The sequence below is a fragment of the Elgaria multicarinata genome, chromosome 4, assembly GCF_023053635.1.
Source record: "Elgaria multicarinata webbii isolate HBS135686 ecotype San Diego chromosome 4, rElgMul1.1.pri, whole genome shotgun sequence".
In the NCBI taxonomy this organism is placed as follows: Eukaryota; Metazoa; Chordata; class Lepidosauria; order Squamata; family Anguidae; genus Elgaria; species Elgaria multicarinata.
This window is the reverse complement of record NC_086174.1, coordinates 2,481,212-2,496,319: the sequence shown is the minus strand read 5'-3', so window position 1 is coordinate 2,496,319 and position 15,108 is coordinate 2,481,212. Positions and strand designations below refer to the sequence as shown.

The following is a 15,108-nucleotide window of genomic DNA, read 5'->3' as shown; positions in this document are numbered from 1 at the left end:
TTTAATCAGGCAACAGGTTGGGTCCTTTCAGCCAGGCCTGCTTGATTCGTTTACAGGATGAGACAATCCCAGAAGGCACCAGGTTGGGGAAGAATGCCCTTATAGGTGCCTCAGTAAGTGAGGAGGGAGCAGAAGCTGCACGGACTTCTCTTTTACACAAGAGTTGGATGTAACATCAGAGCTCAGAAAGTGAGCAGCAAATCAGGACATTACACAGCTCAAATTGTGCCACTTGGTGGCCTTAGGCATGCTGCTCCCTCTCATAACCTTCTCCCCTTCCCAACACACCTGCAATGTAGAGATGACGACGACGACGATGATGATATTGACCATAAGGAGTACAACAGTATAATGTATGCAAAGGGCTTTGGACATTTGAAACTGCAATATCAATGCCAGGTAACGTATATCTTCAGATCAATGGCATTGCCACGGGTACTTGAATGGCCCCACTGTATGTCCACATCTCCACAACTGACTTGGAGCGATCCTTTCTCAGCTCAGGTTGTGGCCTTTCCCACACTAGAGGCCTTCAAGAGGCAGCTGGACAGCCACCTGTCAGGGATGCTTTAGGGTGGATTCCTGCATTGAGCAGGGGGTTGGACTCGATGGCCTTGTAGGCCCCTTCCAACTCTGCTATTCTATGATTCTATGATTCATGTCCCCAAAAGCTTCTTCTCTACCTGAGATTCATTGTTGACAACTTTATTATTTGGACTGATGGACAGGGGGCTGTGACCAAGTTCCACCAGGACTTCAACAACTTCCCCTCCGCCATCTACTTGAGCCTAGACCAGTCCATGCAAAAGGTTCACTTTTTGGACATGACTGTGCAACTATATTAACAGACATATAAGCTCCACCTTATATCAGAAAGCTATGGACAGCTACACCTGCTTGCATGCTTCCAGGTTCCACCCAAAACAGAACACGGAATCTGTTGTCTACGGCCAAGCTCTATGATATAACCACAACTGTTCTGACTCATTGGATATAGATGCAGAACTTAAGGATCTGCCCCAGGCATTTCTCAAATGACAATCCCCACCCAACGAAGTGAAAACAACTAGTCAACAAGGCCAGGCTGGTACCCACAAATAATTTACTGCAGGACAGAGCCAGAAGAGGAAATGATAGAACACCACTTGTTATCCCCCAGAATTCCCAGCTAAAACCACTCAAATGCACCATCTCCTGGTCAGGGACATTTCCCTGCCATAGGCCTTGGGTCCTTGCTTACAGAGAGTCTCCAGGCTAAACCTGAAGGAGCTCCTCACCAGATGCCCGCTCTGTCCCCACTTCTGAGAGCACATTGTGCTGCCAGCCAAAATGTCAGGGGTTCATCCTCTTCCAGTAGGAGCAATCATACTGCCCTTATACAAATCTATGGTGCGACCACACATAGAATACTGTGTACAGTTCTGGTCACCACACCTGAAAAAAGGATATTATGGAGCTGGAAAAAGGGCAGAAAAGGGCAACTCAAATGATGAAGGGGATGGAGCATCTCCCCTACGAGGGAAGGTTACATCAACTGGGATCGTTCAGCTTGGGGGAAAAGAGACTAAGGGGAGACTTGATAGAGATGTACAAAATGATGCATGGTGTGGAGAATGTGGACAGGGAGACATTTTTCTCCCTCTCTCAAAATACTAGAACCCAGTGGGCTCATCCCATGAAGCTGATGGGTGGGAGATCCAGGACAAATAAAAGGAAGGACTTCTTCACACAGCGCATAGTTAAGTTATGAAACTCACTACCACAAGATAGAGACTGAAAGAACTGGGCCTGTTTAGCCTGGAGAAGAGAAGATTGAGGGGAGACATGAGAGCACTCTTCAAATACTTAAAAGGTTGTCACACAGAGGAGGGCCAGGATCTCTTCTTGATCCTCCCAGAGTGCAGGACACGGAATAACGGGCTCAAGTTAAAGGAAGCCAGATTCCAGCTGGACATCAGGAAAAACTTCCTGACTGTTAGAGCAGTAAGACAATGGAATCAGTTACCTAGGGAGGTGGTGGGCTCTCCCACACTAGAGGCATTCCAGAGGCAGCTGGACAACCCTCTGTCAGGGATGCTTTAGGGTGGATTCCTGCATTGAGCAGGGGGTTGGACTCGATGGCCTTGTAGGCCCCTTCCAACTCTGCTATTCTATGATTCTATGAAGATGTAGTGATGGCCACCCATTTGGATGGCTTTAAAAGGGGGAGGAAATGGCCCTCAATTGCTACTAACCCTGATGGTTGTGTGCCATCTCCAGTATTTGAGGCAGTGAGCCTGTGTGCACCAGTTGCTGGGGAACATGGGTGGGAGGGTGCTGTTGCACCGTATCCTGCTTTGTTGGTTCCTGGTCGACGGCTGGTTGGCCTCTGTGTGAACAGAGTGCTGGACTATTTATTTATTTATTTATTTATTACATTTCTCTACCACCCAATAGCCGGAGCTCTCTGGGCGGTTCACGAAAATTAAAAATAATAATAATAATTAAAAATTAAAAGGTAGATGGACCCTAGGTCTGATGCAGCATCAGGGCTCGTCTTACGTTCTTATGTTCTTACCATTTGCCAGCGACACCCTTCTGTATTCGACACCCGGCAAACGGGGCAGTCCCTACGCCTAGGCAGAAGACTAAATGGACACAAACCTGACATTATTATTATTATTATTATTATTATTATTATTATTTATTTATATAGCACCATCAATGTACATGGTGCTGTACAGAGTAAAACAGTAAATAGCAAGACCCTGCCGCATAGGCAAGGGCCATAGTCAGGAGCACGGAAGAGAACATTCCAACCCCTGCCAGAGCTCTGTAGCTGAGCTTAAGGCAGCCGCTCCTGAGCAAAGGAGCTTCAAAGGGAAGCGTCTGCCTGAAACTGCTGAATCACAAACTTGTCAAGCGGTTCAATTCTATTCATTTGAGCCTGAAGGGCAACATGATTTCCCTCCTACTGCAAGGTGTTAATTTACTCTGCAGTCCTAAGATAATTGTGTTATCACCAATTACTGCTGTTGTGGAGGGTTGGAGCAGTTAGTTTGCATACAGTGGTATTCAGATTGTCACAAACTGTAGATTCATTGTAATATTACTCCAGCTTTTATGGTTATTTTCACCTTTACACCCATATGTCCTAGGGTGACCATATGAAAAAGAGGACAGGACTCCTGTATCTTTAACAGTTGCATAGAAAAGGGGTTTTCAGCAGGTGTCATTTGTAAATGTGGAGAACCTGGTGAAATTCCCTCTTCATCACAACAGTTAAAGCTGCAGGAGCTATGCTAGAGTGACCAGATTTAAAAGCGGGCAGGGCTCCTGCAGCTTTAACTGGTGTGATGAAGAGGGGATTTCACCAGGTGCTGCCTGCATACAAATGACACCTGCTGAAATTCCCTTTTCTAGGCAACTGTTAAAGATACAGGAGCCCTGTCCTCCTTTCCATAGGGTCAGTCTACCTTCACCACCAGCCTTCCTTTTTGAAGGTGGTGCCAAGAATTGTAAGATGTAGCCTGGTGAGCCTTTCTGGGCAGGGAGTTCCACAGGGTTAACCCTTTGATTGGAAAAAGCCTCATGAGAAATGCACCAGCATTTCCAGCAAATCCTCCTTCAAGCCACCATTGTTGCTGCTGCGCCAGAGGGATGGGTGGGTGAAAAAGCAGTTTGCAATGGTGAAGAGGGGGAGCAGACCCAAGGGCTCCAGTCATAGAATCATAGAATAGCAGAGTTGGAAGGGGCCCACAAGGCCATCGAGTCCAACCCCCTGCTCAATGCAGGAATCCACCCTACAGCATCCATGACAGAGGGTTGTCCAGCTGCCTCTTGAAGGCCTCTAGGGTGGGAGAGCCCACAACCTCCCTAGGTAACTGATTCCATTGTCGCACTGCTCTAACAGTCAGGAAGTTTTTCCTGATGTCCAGCTGGAATCTGGCTTCCTTTATCTTGAGCCCGTTATTCCGTGTCCTGCACTCTGGGAGGATCGAGAAGAGATCCTGGCCCTCCTCTGTGGGACAACCTTGTAAGTATTTGAAGAGTGCTCTCATGTCTCCCCTCAATCTTCTCTTCTCCAGGCTAAACCTGCCCAGTTCTTTCAGTCTCTCTTCATAGGGCTTTGTTTCCAGACCCCTGATCATCCTGGTTGCCCTCCTCTGAACACGCTCCAGCTTGTCTGCGTCCTTCTTGAATTGTGGAGCCCAGAACTGGACACAGAACGCAATCCAGTCAGTGGGCCCTTTGCTGGAAAGCACACACCCCCCAACACATGCCTGGCCGTGCCGACCCCTGACGCCAGCCCTGAGTCACTCCTTTAATGCTGCTTGCTAGGGGCCGACTTGTGCGAGCACACACAGAACTGAATAAAAGATGTTGCCTCCAGGCAAAACGTCTGCAAGTGGAGCCGTCTGACATAGCACAAGGCAACAGGAGCACGGGCTGACATTTCTGCCGCTGAAATGTGAGCAAGTGCCAATTCTGCAGCTCAACTTTAGTCGGGGATGAGATGACCAAGAGCTCAATCCCAAGGCTTTAATTACAGTGGTTAGCCAGGGAAAGAATAATTGTAACGCTGATGTTTAATTTTAACAGGTGCTGCTTTACTATTTGATGGGGTGTTTTGGTTTCGTTTTGTAACCAAATGCTGATTGCAATAGCCTGGCCATCTCTAAGCCCTGGGCTAGAACGCAAACCAAATAAACATATAAAATAATGAGCTGCAATCTTGCCATATGCTGGAACAGTCACAGGACAGCTCCACTTTGGGTTGTGTGTCTACGAGAGCCGGCTTTTTGAGACATGGCTTGCCTCGGAAATGTTTTCACTGAACCTGTGGGCTGGTCTTTCCCAACCAGATGTGTTGGGCTACAACTCCCAGATGAGTTGTCCATGCTGGCTATGGATGATAGGAGCTGTAGTCCAACATTCTGGATGGCAACAGCTTGAGAAAGGCTGTAAAGGGAATTTGGGGGAATGATTCCACCTTGGAGGCTCGTGAACAGCTGAGGAGTAATGCAACTCCTCCTTTTCCCCCTCTCTGACAAGGGCAGGAGCCATTACTTTCGGGGGAGCTTTGAAGATTCATTAGCAAGCGTCTGAAGTCGGATTCCAAGCTATACATACTAAATATTAGCATAACACTTTAAACAAAACTCATCCGCTTACAAGCAACTCTCCAGCCCTTAGAGAATTCCCTCCTCCTGCCACAAACAGAGAACCACCCAGAGAGCTCCGGCTATTGGGCGGTATAGAAATGTAATAAATAAATAAATAAATAAATAAATAAACGATGGACACTGGCATAAGCAGATATGGGGTGGTGATGCAGCAAGGAACTAGATAAACTTATTATACTTATAAATTCACAAAACTGTACACGTATCAATGATGAATAGATCTGAAAACATTTGATTGTTTCTCAAGGTGCCCCCAATGAGTTATTTATATTTATTTATTTATTTATTGCATTTCTATTTATTTATTTGTTTGTTTTATTTATTTATTTATAGCCGAAGCTCTCCGGGCGGTTCACAAAAATTAAAACCATAATAAAACAACCAACAGGTTAAAAGCACAATGACAAAATACAGTATAAAAAGCACAACCAGGATAAAACCACACAGCAAAATTGATATAAGATTAAAATACAGAGTTAGAACAGTAAAATTCAGATTTAAGTTAAAATGAAGTGTTAAAATACTGAGAGAATAAAAAGGTCTTCAGCTGGTGACAAAAGGAGTACAGTGTAGGCGCCAGGCGGACCTCTCTGGGGAACTCATTCCACAGCCGGGGTGCCACAGCGGAGAAAGCCCTCCTCCTAGTAGCCACCTGCCTCACTTCCTTTGGCAGGGGCTCACAGAGAAGGGCCCCTGTAGATAATCTTTTTGTGAACAGCCGAGAGAGCTTCGGCTATTGGGCGGTATAAAAATGTAATAAATAAATAAATAAATAAATAAATAAATAAAATCTTAAGGTCCGGGCAGGTACATATGGGAGGAGGCGTTCCTTCAGATAACCTGGCCCCAAACCGTTTAGGGCTTTGAATGTCAATACCAGCACTTTGAATCGGGCCCGGACCTGGACTGGCAGCCAATGAAGCTGGAAAAGGACTGGCGTCATGTGAATACCACCCAATAGTCAAAGCTCTCCGGGCATCAGACTTAACAGTTCCTTAACACTACTTCGCTATATCTACAATCTCATTTCTTAGGTGCAGAACCAGAACGTAACAGTAATTTAAGTGTGGTCTCACCATAGATTTTCTAAGGGCAGGATGATTTTGGCAGTTTCATTCTCAATTAACTTCCTAATTAAGCCTGACATAGAGTTTGCCTCTTTTTCTTTTTCTTTTAACAACGGCCACACACTGGGACAATATTTTCATCGAGTTTTTCCACCACAACCCATGATCTCTTTCTTGTTCAGTCAACGCCAGCTCAGATCCCATCAGGTTATACTTGCAGTTGGTTTTTTTTGCCCCAACGTGCATCACCTTACACTTATTTATTTATTTATTTATTTATTTATTACATTTCTATACCGCCCAATAGCTGGAGCTCTCTGGGCGGTTCACAACTTGCTGACATTGAACCACATCTGCCATTTGGACACCTTTTTCTCCCAGCTTGGAGAGATCCCTTTGCAGCTCTTCACAATCCCTTTGTGTTTTAACAACCTTAAATAATTTGGTGTCGTCGACAAACTTGGCTACCTAACTCCTAATTCCAGATCATTGATTTTAACTGATAGATCAATCCATGAATATTAGATTACTGCAATGCACTCTACGTAGGGCTGCCTTTGAAGACGGTTCGGAAGCTGCAGCTCGTGCAAAATGCAGCGGCCAGATTGATTTCGGGAACCAGAAGGTTTGACCATATAACACCTGCTCTGGTCCGCTTGCACTGGCTGCCTGTATGTTTCCAAGCCCAATTCAAGGTGCTGGTTTTGACCTATAAAGCCTTACACGGCTTGGGACCACAATACCTGACGGAACGCCTCTCCTGACGGGAATATACCTGGTCACTACGTTCAACATCTAAGGTTCTCCTCCGGGTGCCTACTCTGAGAGAGGCTCGGAGTGTGGCAACGAGGGACAGGGCCTTTTCGGTGGTGGCCCCCAGACTGTGGAATGATCTCCCTGACGAGGCTCGCCTGGTGCCAACGCTGCTATCTTTCTGGCGCCAGGTTAAGACTTTCCTCTTTGCCCAGGCATATGGCAGCACATCTTAATCACCCACATGTTTAGTTTTTTGACGGTTTTTAATGCTTTAAGTGTGTATGTTCTGTGTTTTAGATTTTTTAATTTTGTATACTTGTTTTTATCTCAATTTTAGAATTTCTGTAAACCGCCCAGAGAGCTCTGGCTATGGGGGCGGTGTATAAGTGTAATAAATAATAATATAATATTAGGGGACATCTTCTGGGCCTTCCACTGCCATTTCAGGCCGCTTTGCCCCCAGCCATAACCTCTGGGGTGAAACACAGCTCTACCCTCTTCACTATAGTTTTCTGCATGACCCTGCCCAGAACTCTGTTCCCCTATAGAGACCTCCTTTTCCCATGTTCTCTGGCACAAGTGGGCCTGAGAGAAGGTGGACGCGGGTTAGCGCAGTTCTCAGATATAGTACCCAGATTCTGGAGTTACTCACCTAGGGCTGTGTGCTTGACCCCATCACTGGCTGCCTTTCAATAAATTTATTCCAGTGACTATTTTCCTGTTTTGGCCTTTTCATTGATGTTTAAACTGCTGGGTTGCTTTTTTCTGTTTTGATATTGTTCGTTTGCAGTGTATGATGTTGTACTTCATGATTAGCGTGACCATATGAAAAGGAGAACAGGGCTCCTGTATCTTTAACAGTTGCATAGAAAACGGAATTTCAGCAGGTGTCATTTGTATATATGGAGAACCTGGTGAAATTCCCTCTTCATCACGCCAGTTAAAGCTGCAGGTGCCCTGCCCTCTTTTAAATCTGGTCACTCTAGCATAGCTCCTGAAGTTTTAACTGCTGTGATGAAGAGGGAATTTCACCAGGTTCTCCATATATACAAATGACACCTTCTGAAATTCCCTTTTCTATGCAACTGTTAAAGATACAGGAGCCCTGTTCTCCTTTTCATAGGGTCACCCTGTTCATGATCCACCCAAGCCTTTTCAGTCCTGTAGGGATGTGCCAGGGTTTTTCCAGACAAGGCTTTTATCTTGAAATCGCCCTGCCTCTTTCACAGAATTTTGCAGGGGGGTCCAGACAGCTTCCACCTGCAACCATCCTGTGTTTTTCCCACTGCTTCCTCCTCCTTTTTTCTTACCACAGAAAATCCATAAAGAAGAAAAGATGCACAATCAATGCCTTCTAATTGGTAACATCTGGAACTACCCTAAGGGCGCAATCCTACGCATGTTGAGAGAGAGAAAAGTCCTACAACTCCTCCATGCTGTCTGGGGAATGCTGTGAGTTTTAGGACTTCTTTCTGTCTAGACATGCATAGGGTTGTGTCCTAAGAATACTGCTGTCATGGTTTCATCTGCCTTTGTATTCTGTTGTCTAACTGTGGTGTATTTTATCACAGTGGGAAAACACAGGAGGGTTACAAGTAGAAACATAGAATGAGCTGGACTTCCAGAGGAGGCTTTTTATCATGCCATTATTCCCCCGCTGCATTCATGGAATCCAAACGTCATTGCCTTCACAATTCAATTGAATTGCTCCACAATTCAAGAAGGACGCAGACAAGCTGGAGTGTGTTCAGAGGAGGGCAACCAGGATGATCAGGGGTCTGGAAACAAAGCCCTATGAAGAGAGACTGAAAGAACTGGGCATGTTGAGCCTGGAGAAGAGAAGATTGAGGGGAGACATGATAGCCCTCTTCAAATACTTGAAAGGTTGTCACCCAGAGGAGGGCCAGGATCTCTTCTCGATCCTCCCAGAGTGCAGGACACGGAATAACGGGCTCAAGTTAAAGGAAGCCAGATTCCAGCTGGACATCCGGAAAAACTTCCTGACTGTTAGAGCAGTACGACAATGGAGTCAGTTATCTAGGGAGGTTGTGGGCTGTCCCACACTAGAGGCCTTCAAGAGGCAGCTGGACAACCCTCTGTCAGGGATGCTTTAGGGTGGATTCCTGCATTGAGCAGGGGGTTGACTCAATGGCCTTGTAGGTCCCTTCCAACTCTGCTATTCTATGATTCTATGATTCCCTTTGCAGCGCCCGTCTTTTCTTAGAGCCAAACTAGACATGTTGTGCAAGTACGCTTAGCTTTTCTCCAACTTCTAACTTTGCAACAGTGGGGAGACGGCATTTTACAGGGCAGCTTGATGTAGTGTCTGCCTGTGTGTGTTCTTAACCATTTCCCCTGGCATCCCCACCCCCACAAAAACATACTCCTATTTTTCCTCTGTTGGAAAAATAGCATCTTGGGAGAAATAGCTTTTAGTAGAAAAACTACTAGAGGGGAAATTAGTCAAGAAGATACTCCTACCACCACCAAACAACAACAACAACCTTAGTTTGGATTTTTGTCTGTTTGCTTGATTTATACTCCACCATTCTACCAAAAAAAAAAAAAATGGCACTCACGGTTGTTTACAAAACAACTTAAAATAGATTAAAGCAATAAAACACATTAAAATACCATTTTAAAAGACCTCTGCAGCTACCTGCGGAGATGCTCCTGTGACTGCATTTTGTAGGAGGAGAAAAGAGAGAAAAACTTGGGGGGCTTCTGGTGCCGTTCCCCTGCCTCATCCCCAGATTACAGGGGGGTCCAGACAATGACGTCTTCCACTCATAACCCTCCCACATTTTCCCACCGCTTCTTCCATCTTTTTTCTTACCATGTAAAGCTCCTTTAGGAAGGAAAAGGCAGAATAACTGTACAGTGGCCTGATCTACACCAAGCAAGATATAGCACTATGAAAGTGGTATGAAAGCAGTATATAAAAGGCAGGAGCCACACTACCTCTTTATAGTGGTATTGAAGTGCATGGACAACTGTTGAGGCCCATTGTACGACATACTACTTTCATACCTCTTTCATAGTGCAATACCCTGCTTGGTATAGATTAGAATCATAGGCCTCATCTAGAGTATTGCGTCCAGTTCTGGGCTCCACAATTCAAGAAGGACGCAGACAAGCTGGAGCGGGTTTAGAGGAGGGCAACCAGGATGATCAGGGGTCTGGAAACAAAGCCCTATGAAGAGAGACTGAAAGAACTGGGCATGTTTAGCCTGGAGAAGAGAAGATTGAGGGGAGACATGAGAGCACTCTTCAAATACTTAAAAGGTTGTCACACAGAGGAGGGCCAGGATCTCTTCTCGATCCTCCCAGAGTGTAGGACACAGAATAACGGGCTCAAGTTAAAGATTCCAGCTGGACATCAGGAAAAACGTCCTGACTGTTAGAGCAGTACGACAATGGAACCAATGGAACCTAGGGAGGTTGTGGGCTCTCCCACACTAGAGGCCTTCAAGAGGCAGCTGGACAACCATCTGTCAGGGATGCTTTGGGGTGGATTCCAGCATTGAGCAGGGGGTTGGACTCGATGGCCTTGTAGGCCCCTTCCAACTCTGCTATTCTAGAATAGTAGAGTTGAGAGGGGCCTACAAGGCCATCGAGTCCAACCCCCTGCTCAATGCAGGAATCCACTTTAAAGTATCCCTGATTAGGCCAATGTCTTCTGATAGTTACTGCTCAGGCCCCTCTGTCTCAGAACACACTCTGCCTTTAGGCACATTTTCCCAAATTCCTAGGGAAAATGAACTGCTAAGGAAAAGAGATGAGGGGAAGGGATTTAACCAGGATGGAATGGAGACAAAATGACCAATGGCTCCTCCTTGCATGAAATGTATTTCTATCCCTTCCAGCTTTCACTGCCCACCGTTCAGAATTTTGGACTGTTCAGAATTTTCACCTGTTAAAGATCTTACCTGGTGAGTATAATATTTACCAAGACACTCAAGCATCTTGGAAAGTCCACAAAATAGCCACTTAAGGACCAAACTAGACATATTTTGGCAGACAGACTGCCCACCCCATGGACTCCCCTTACCTTTTTGTGTTGGCTGCCTTGTCTATAGATTTTAGAGAGCTGTGGTGGTGTGTGTGTGTGTGTGTGTGTGCGTGCCTGCCTGCCTGCCTGCCTGCCTGCCTGCCTGCCTCTCTGTCTATGTTGGCTAGTACTGGGCGCAATCAAGAGGTAGAACATGCAAGTTTAATTAAATTCCACACCTTTCCTCCATAACTCAAGCATTGCTCCATCTGGTTTCTCATTGTTCCTCTTTTGGCTCAATTTCTATGATGGCTGTACACAACCTACATGTTTAATTGCAGTCTGCTTGTGTTGACGAAAAGCTCAAGAACAAGGATGCTTTAGGGTGGACTCCTGCATTGAGCAGGGGGTTGGACTCGATGGCCTTGTAGGCCCCTTCCAACTCTGCTATTCAATGATTCTATGATTCTATGATAAGGGATCTAACTCACTTCCAAAAATCTAACTTTTCCTTCCGGGTGAGCCGGTGCAGATTTTTTTACTTGTGGATTTGTATCCGTTTCCAGTGTGCAGCTCAGCTGGTCACTGTGCCAAGTAATGATAAAAAAGGGTACATCTGAACATGTGCAGAGTGCCATCCCTCACCTTTTAGTATGCTTTTAGTATGCTTTTTTTTTAGGATGTTTTAACAATGTATACTATGTTTTTCATCAGTATTTTATGTATTTTATACTTACTGCTTTCCCCGCCTTGATCAAAATGGAGAGGCGGGTAAGAAGTAAATTTATTATTTTATTATTACTAGCTGAGAAGAGGAGGAAGGACTCACAAGCTAGAGGACATGATTTCGTGCAGGTGTGACTCCCTCTGCCTTCCTACCGCCCCGCCCCCCAGAAAGTGGCCCTCCTCACAGACCAAGGTGGGTCCAGCTAGACTACTTCTAACAGTGACGCATATAGAAAGCCCACCCAGAAGCCAAGAGCAAATCTGTAGCCCGTTTAAAAATACCGCTCTCTCCCACTTTGTCTTCCCTGCTAACCTTCACACAGACGACGATGCACTCCAGATTGCAATCTGATACACGCTTACCTTGGAGTAAGCCTCACTGGACACAGTGGAACGCACATCTGGGCAGCCGTGCATGGGATTGTGCTGTAAAGGGCATTCTTGGCCCCCCTTCTGTGCAATGTGGGTACAGCCGAGGGTGTGCTCTTAAGGGCACCAGCCCGGCGATGCCTCTACAAGCTCATGCCTAAACAGCTGGGATTTCTCTTCCGGATCAGAATGTCCGATCCATTTCACAAGGGACGTGTGTTTCCCTTGGATGCGTTTATCCAGCAGTTGGTTCAAAGAACAAACTCATCGCAGTTCGGATTTTTGCTTGAGCCGTTCCACACAATTTCTCAGATATTCGACCGGTCCCTAGAATGGTGTTCAAATAACGCTTCTTTTGTGGGGCTGTCGACATGCATGCCCAGTTCTTGGGCTCGGAATCACGCTGGTGTAGAAGTGGCGGAGCTCCCAGGAGACTGAAGCGGGAGTCCTTTCTCTATCCCAGCCTGGCACCCTTCAGATGTACTCTACTATAACCCCCATCATCCACAGCCAGCATGATCAACTGAATGCTGGGAGTTGTAGTCCCACACATTTGGAGGACACAAGTTGAGGAAGGCTGCACTGTGAGCCTCAAGAAAGTTATTCATGTAGTCACCTAAACGTCAAGTTGATCTTTTAACTGGGTGGGAGTTGGGCTTTATTTTGCTCTATTACATAACCTTGGGAAAATGCAAACCTCCGCCCCCTTCTGTTGCCACATCTGGGAAATTTTTCAACGTGGGAATGACAACGTTTCTTCACATGCAACCTGGGTTCGTACATTGTTACGTCTCACTGACTGCACAGCTGTGTAGGTCTGGCTCTTCAGCTGGTGAGGCGGAGTAGTGTGAGCTGAGTAGTGCTCTGTGCAGGGTCTCCCATCAGCCACAAACCCATTGGATGGCCTTACTCAAGCTAATCTTTCTCAGTCTCAGCACCCCGTAGCAACATGAAGCTGATATTCCTGACCTGTCTTGCAGGGTTGTTGTAAGAGTGACTCAAGCCATAGCTAGACCTAAGGTTTATCCCTGGATCATCCAGGGGTCGAACCTGTTCATCTAGGTGACACACGGGAGATCCAGTGCTCAGGCAGGGGCGAACCCTGGATGATCCCAGGATGCACCTTCGGTCTAGCTGTGGCCTCAGATAATCCATGTGGAGCACTTTGGACTTTCAGCAGTGCTACATAAAAGCAAGGTTGATTGTTGCACACAGTGGACGCCAGACGCGGAGCAGGGACGACACGTGTCTTCCAACCCCGTGTGCGTGCAGCCAGGTCTGAATGATAATCACGTGGCAAAATGCACACATAGGTTGCGCTGCAGGAGGGACCAGGGGGAGAGCCCCTGAAGGTCCCAGGTTTGATCTCCAGCACCTCCAGGTAGAGCGAAGAAAGAATCCTGGCTGAAACGGACCCCAGAATAGCTGTTTTTATAAGGATTCTGTGTTTTTATGCTTTTTATGTTTTTAAACTTTGTATATTTGTTTTAATGTTTACTGTTTTCAACTTTTGTAAACCGCCCAGAGAGCTTCAGCTATGAGGCAGTATATAAATGCAATAAATAAATAATAATTTTAAAAAACCCTGGGGTGCTGCTGCTGTGCCAGTCAGTGTTGACGATACTTATGTCGACTCAGTATAAAGCAGCTTCCTATGTTCCTACTTATTGGAAGGGGCAGTAACTCAGTGGTAGAGGGGCAGAAGGCCCTACATTCAATCTGTAGGGTTTCCAGGTCTGGCTGAGAAAGATCCCTCTCTGGCACCCCTGAGAGTGGCTGCCGGTCAGTGTTGGCATTACTGAGCTAGATCGACTAAACTGTTTAGTATGACTTCTGGCGTTCCGTTTTTGCTGTTTCTGAAACAAAAGTGATGTCTGTGTATGAATCTCGTCATGCTTGAAGCAAGACAAGGATGGAGGGGGACCCCCCCCGCCCCACCCATCCCCAAAATGTGGCAGCAGCAGATGAAATGACCCTGAACTACAGAGGTGTGTGTGTATCATCTTGGCTTCTAAATATATAATATCTTGCAAAGGGCTCTACATCTGCCTGGTGTGCAACTCCTTTAATAAATTAACAATAATTCTTAGAATAAGTCAATAAGAGCCCCTTCCCACCCCACATCTTAATTCATTTGACCCACTTTTGGAACATTCCTCTGAAAGCTGAGGACATGTGCAGAAGCAGTCCTGCAGCCACGTCTTGCTCGGGACACCAGAATCTGCCTTTAGAACACACACAAATAAACTCAAGCCAACTTTCGCACAGGCAAACTGATGGCATGAATCCTCCCAGGCTGGGGCTGCCGGGCGAGGAGCGCGTGGGCGCCTCCCTGACTCGGGTCCCGTGCGCTTGTGCGACAGGGTTCCGGCCCAAGGGAGACTCCCCTGCGGAGAACTTTTCGCTGCCCGAGGAGGACACGCGCACCCGCACGCAGACACCCGGGCCAGCACTCCCAGAAAAGCCAGCCCTGCAAGGGGGGCACATTCACACGCACGCGAGACACGTGGAGCTGCGCGCCTACCTCTGAATGCCACTTTGGCGATCCTGTCTCCTTTGCCTCTTAGGTCGGTGACGGTCTTCAGGCGCACGATCAGGGCCATGGCGGGCGGGTGCGTGGGGAGGGCGCCCGGACGGTCCTGGGCTTCCACAGGCTGGCAGCGAAAGGCGGCGGCGGCGGCGGCGGCGGCTGGAGCAGCGGTGGGGACCCGGCCGGGCTGCCTTCAGAGTGGGGCCATCGCGCTCGCCTCTTGGCCAGGGGAGCCTCCGTGCGTCTCTTTAGCCATCGGAATCCCCTCCCATGCCGGTCCAGGCGGAGCAGCCGGCGGCGTCCAAGAGGCAGTTGAGCAGGCTGCCTGGAGGAGCGGCGAACCTGCCCGCCCGCCCGGCCGGCTCTCAATTATTCAGGAGCTGGCGCAGAGCAGTGCCGCTTGGCGCTCGGGGCAGGGCGCGCAGCCTGGAGCCGGGCTACGGGCGCAGCGCTCCACCTGGGGACCACAGCATCCTTCGCCGGCCCTGGCCGAGAGGATGCTGC

The 15,108-nt window shown here is 47.3% G+C and overlaps 1 protein-coding gene across 2 annotated transcripts in view; it reads right to left on the bottom strand.

Moving 5' to 3' along the window:
- The window catches only part of OTOF (otoferlin), a 187,287-nt gene extending 172,610 nt beyond the window's left edge, over window positions 1-14,677 (bottom strand). For both annotated transcript variants that reach the window (XM_063123783.1, XM_063123781.1), the window contains exon 1: window positions 14,599-14,677. In XM_063123783.1, coding sequence (XP_062979853.1) covers window positions 14,599-14,677 — 79 coding nt within the window. The remainder of the gene's footprint in view (window positions 1-14,598) is intronic.
- Window positions 14,678-15,108: the final 431 nt, after the last annotated feature.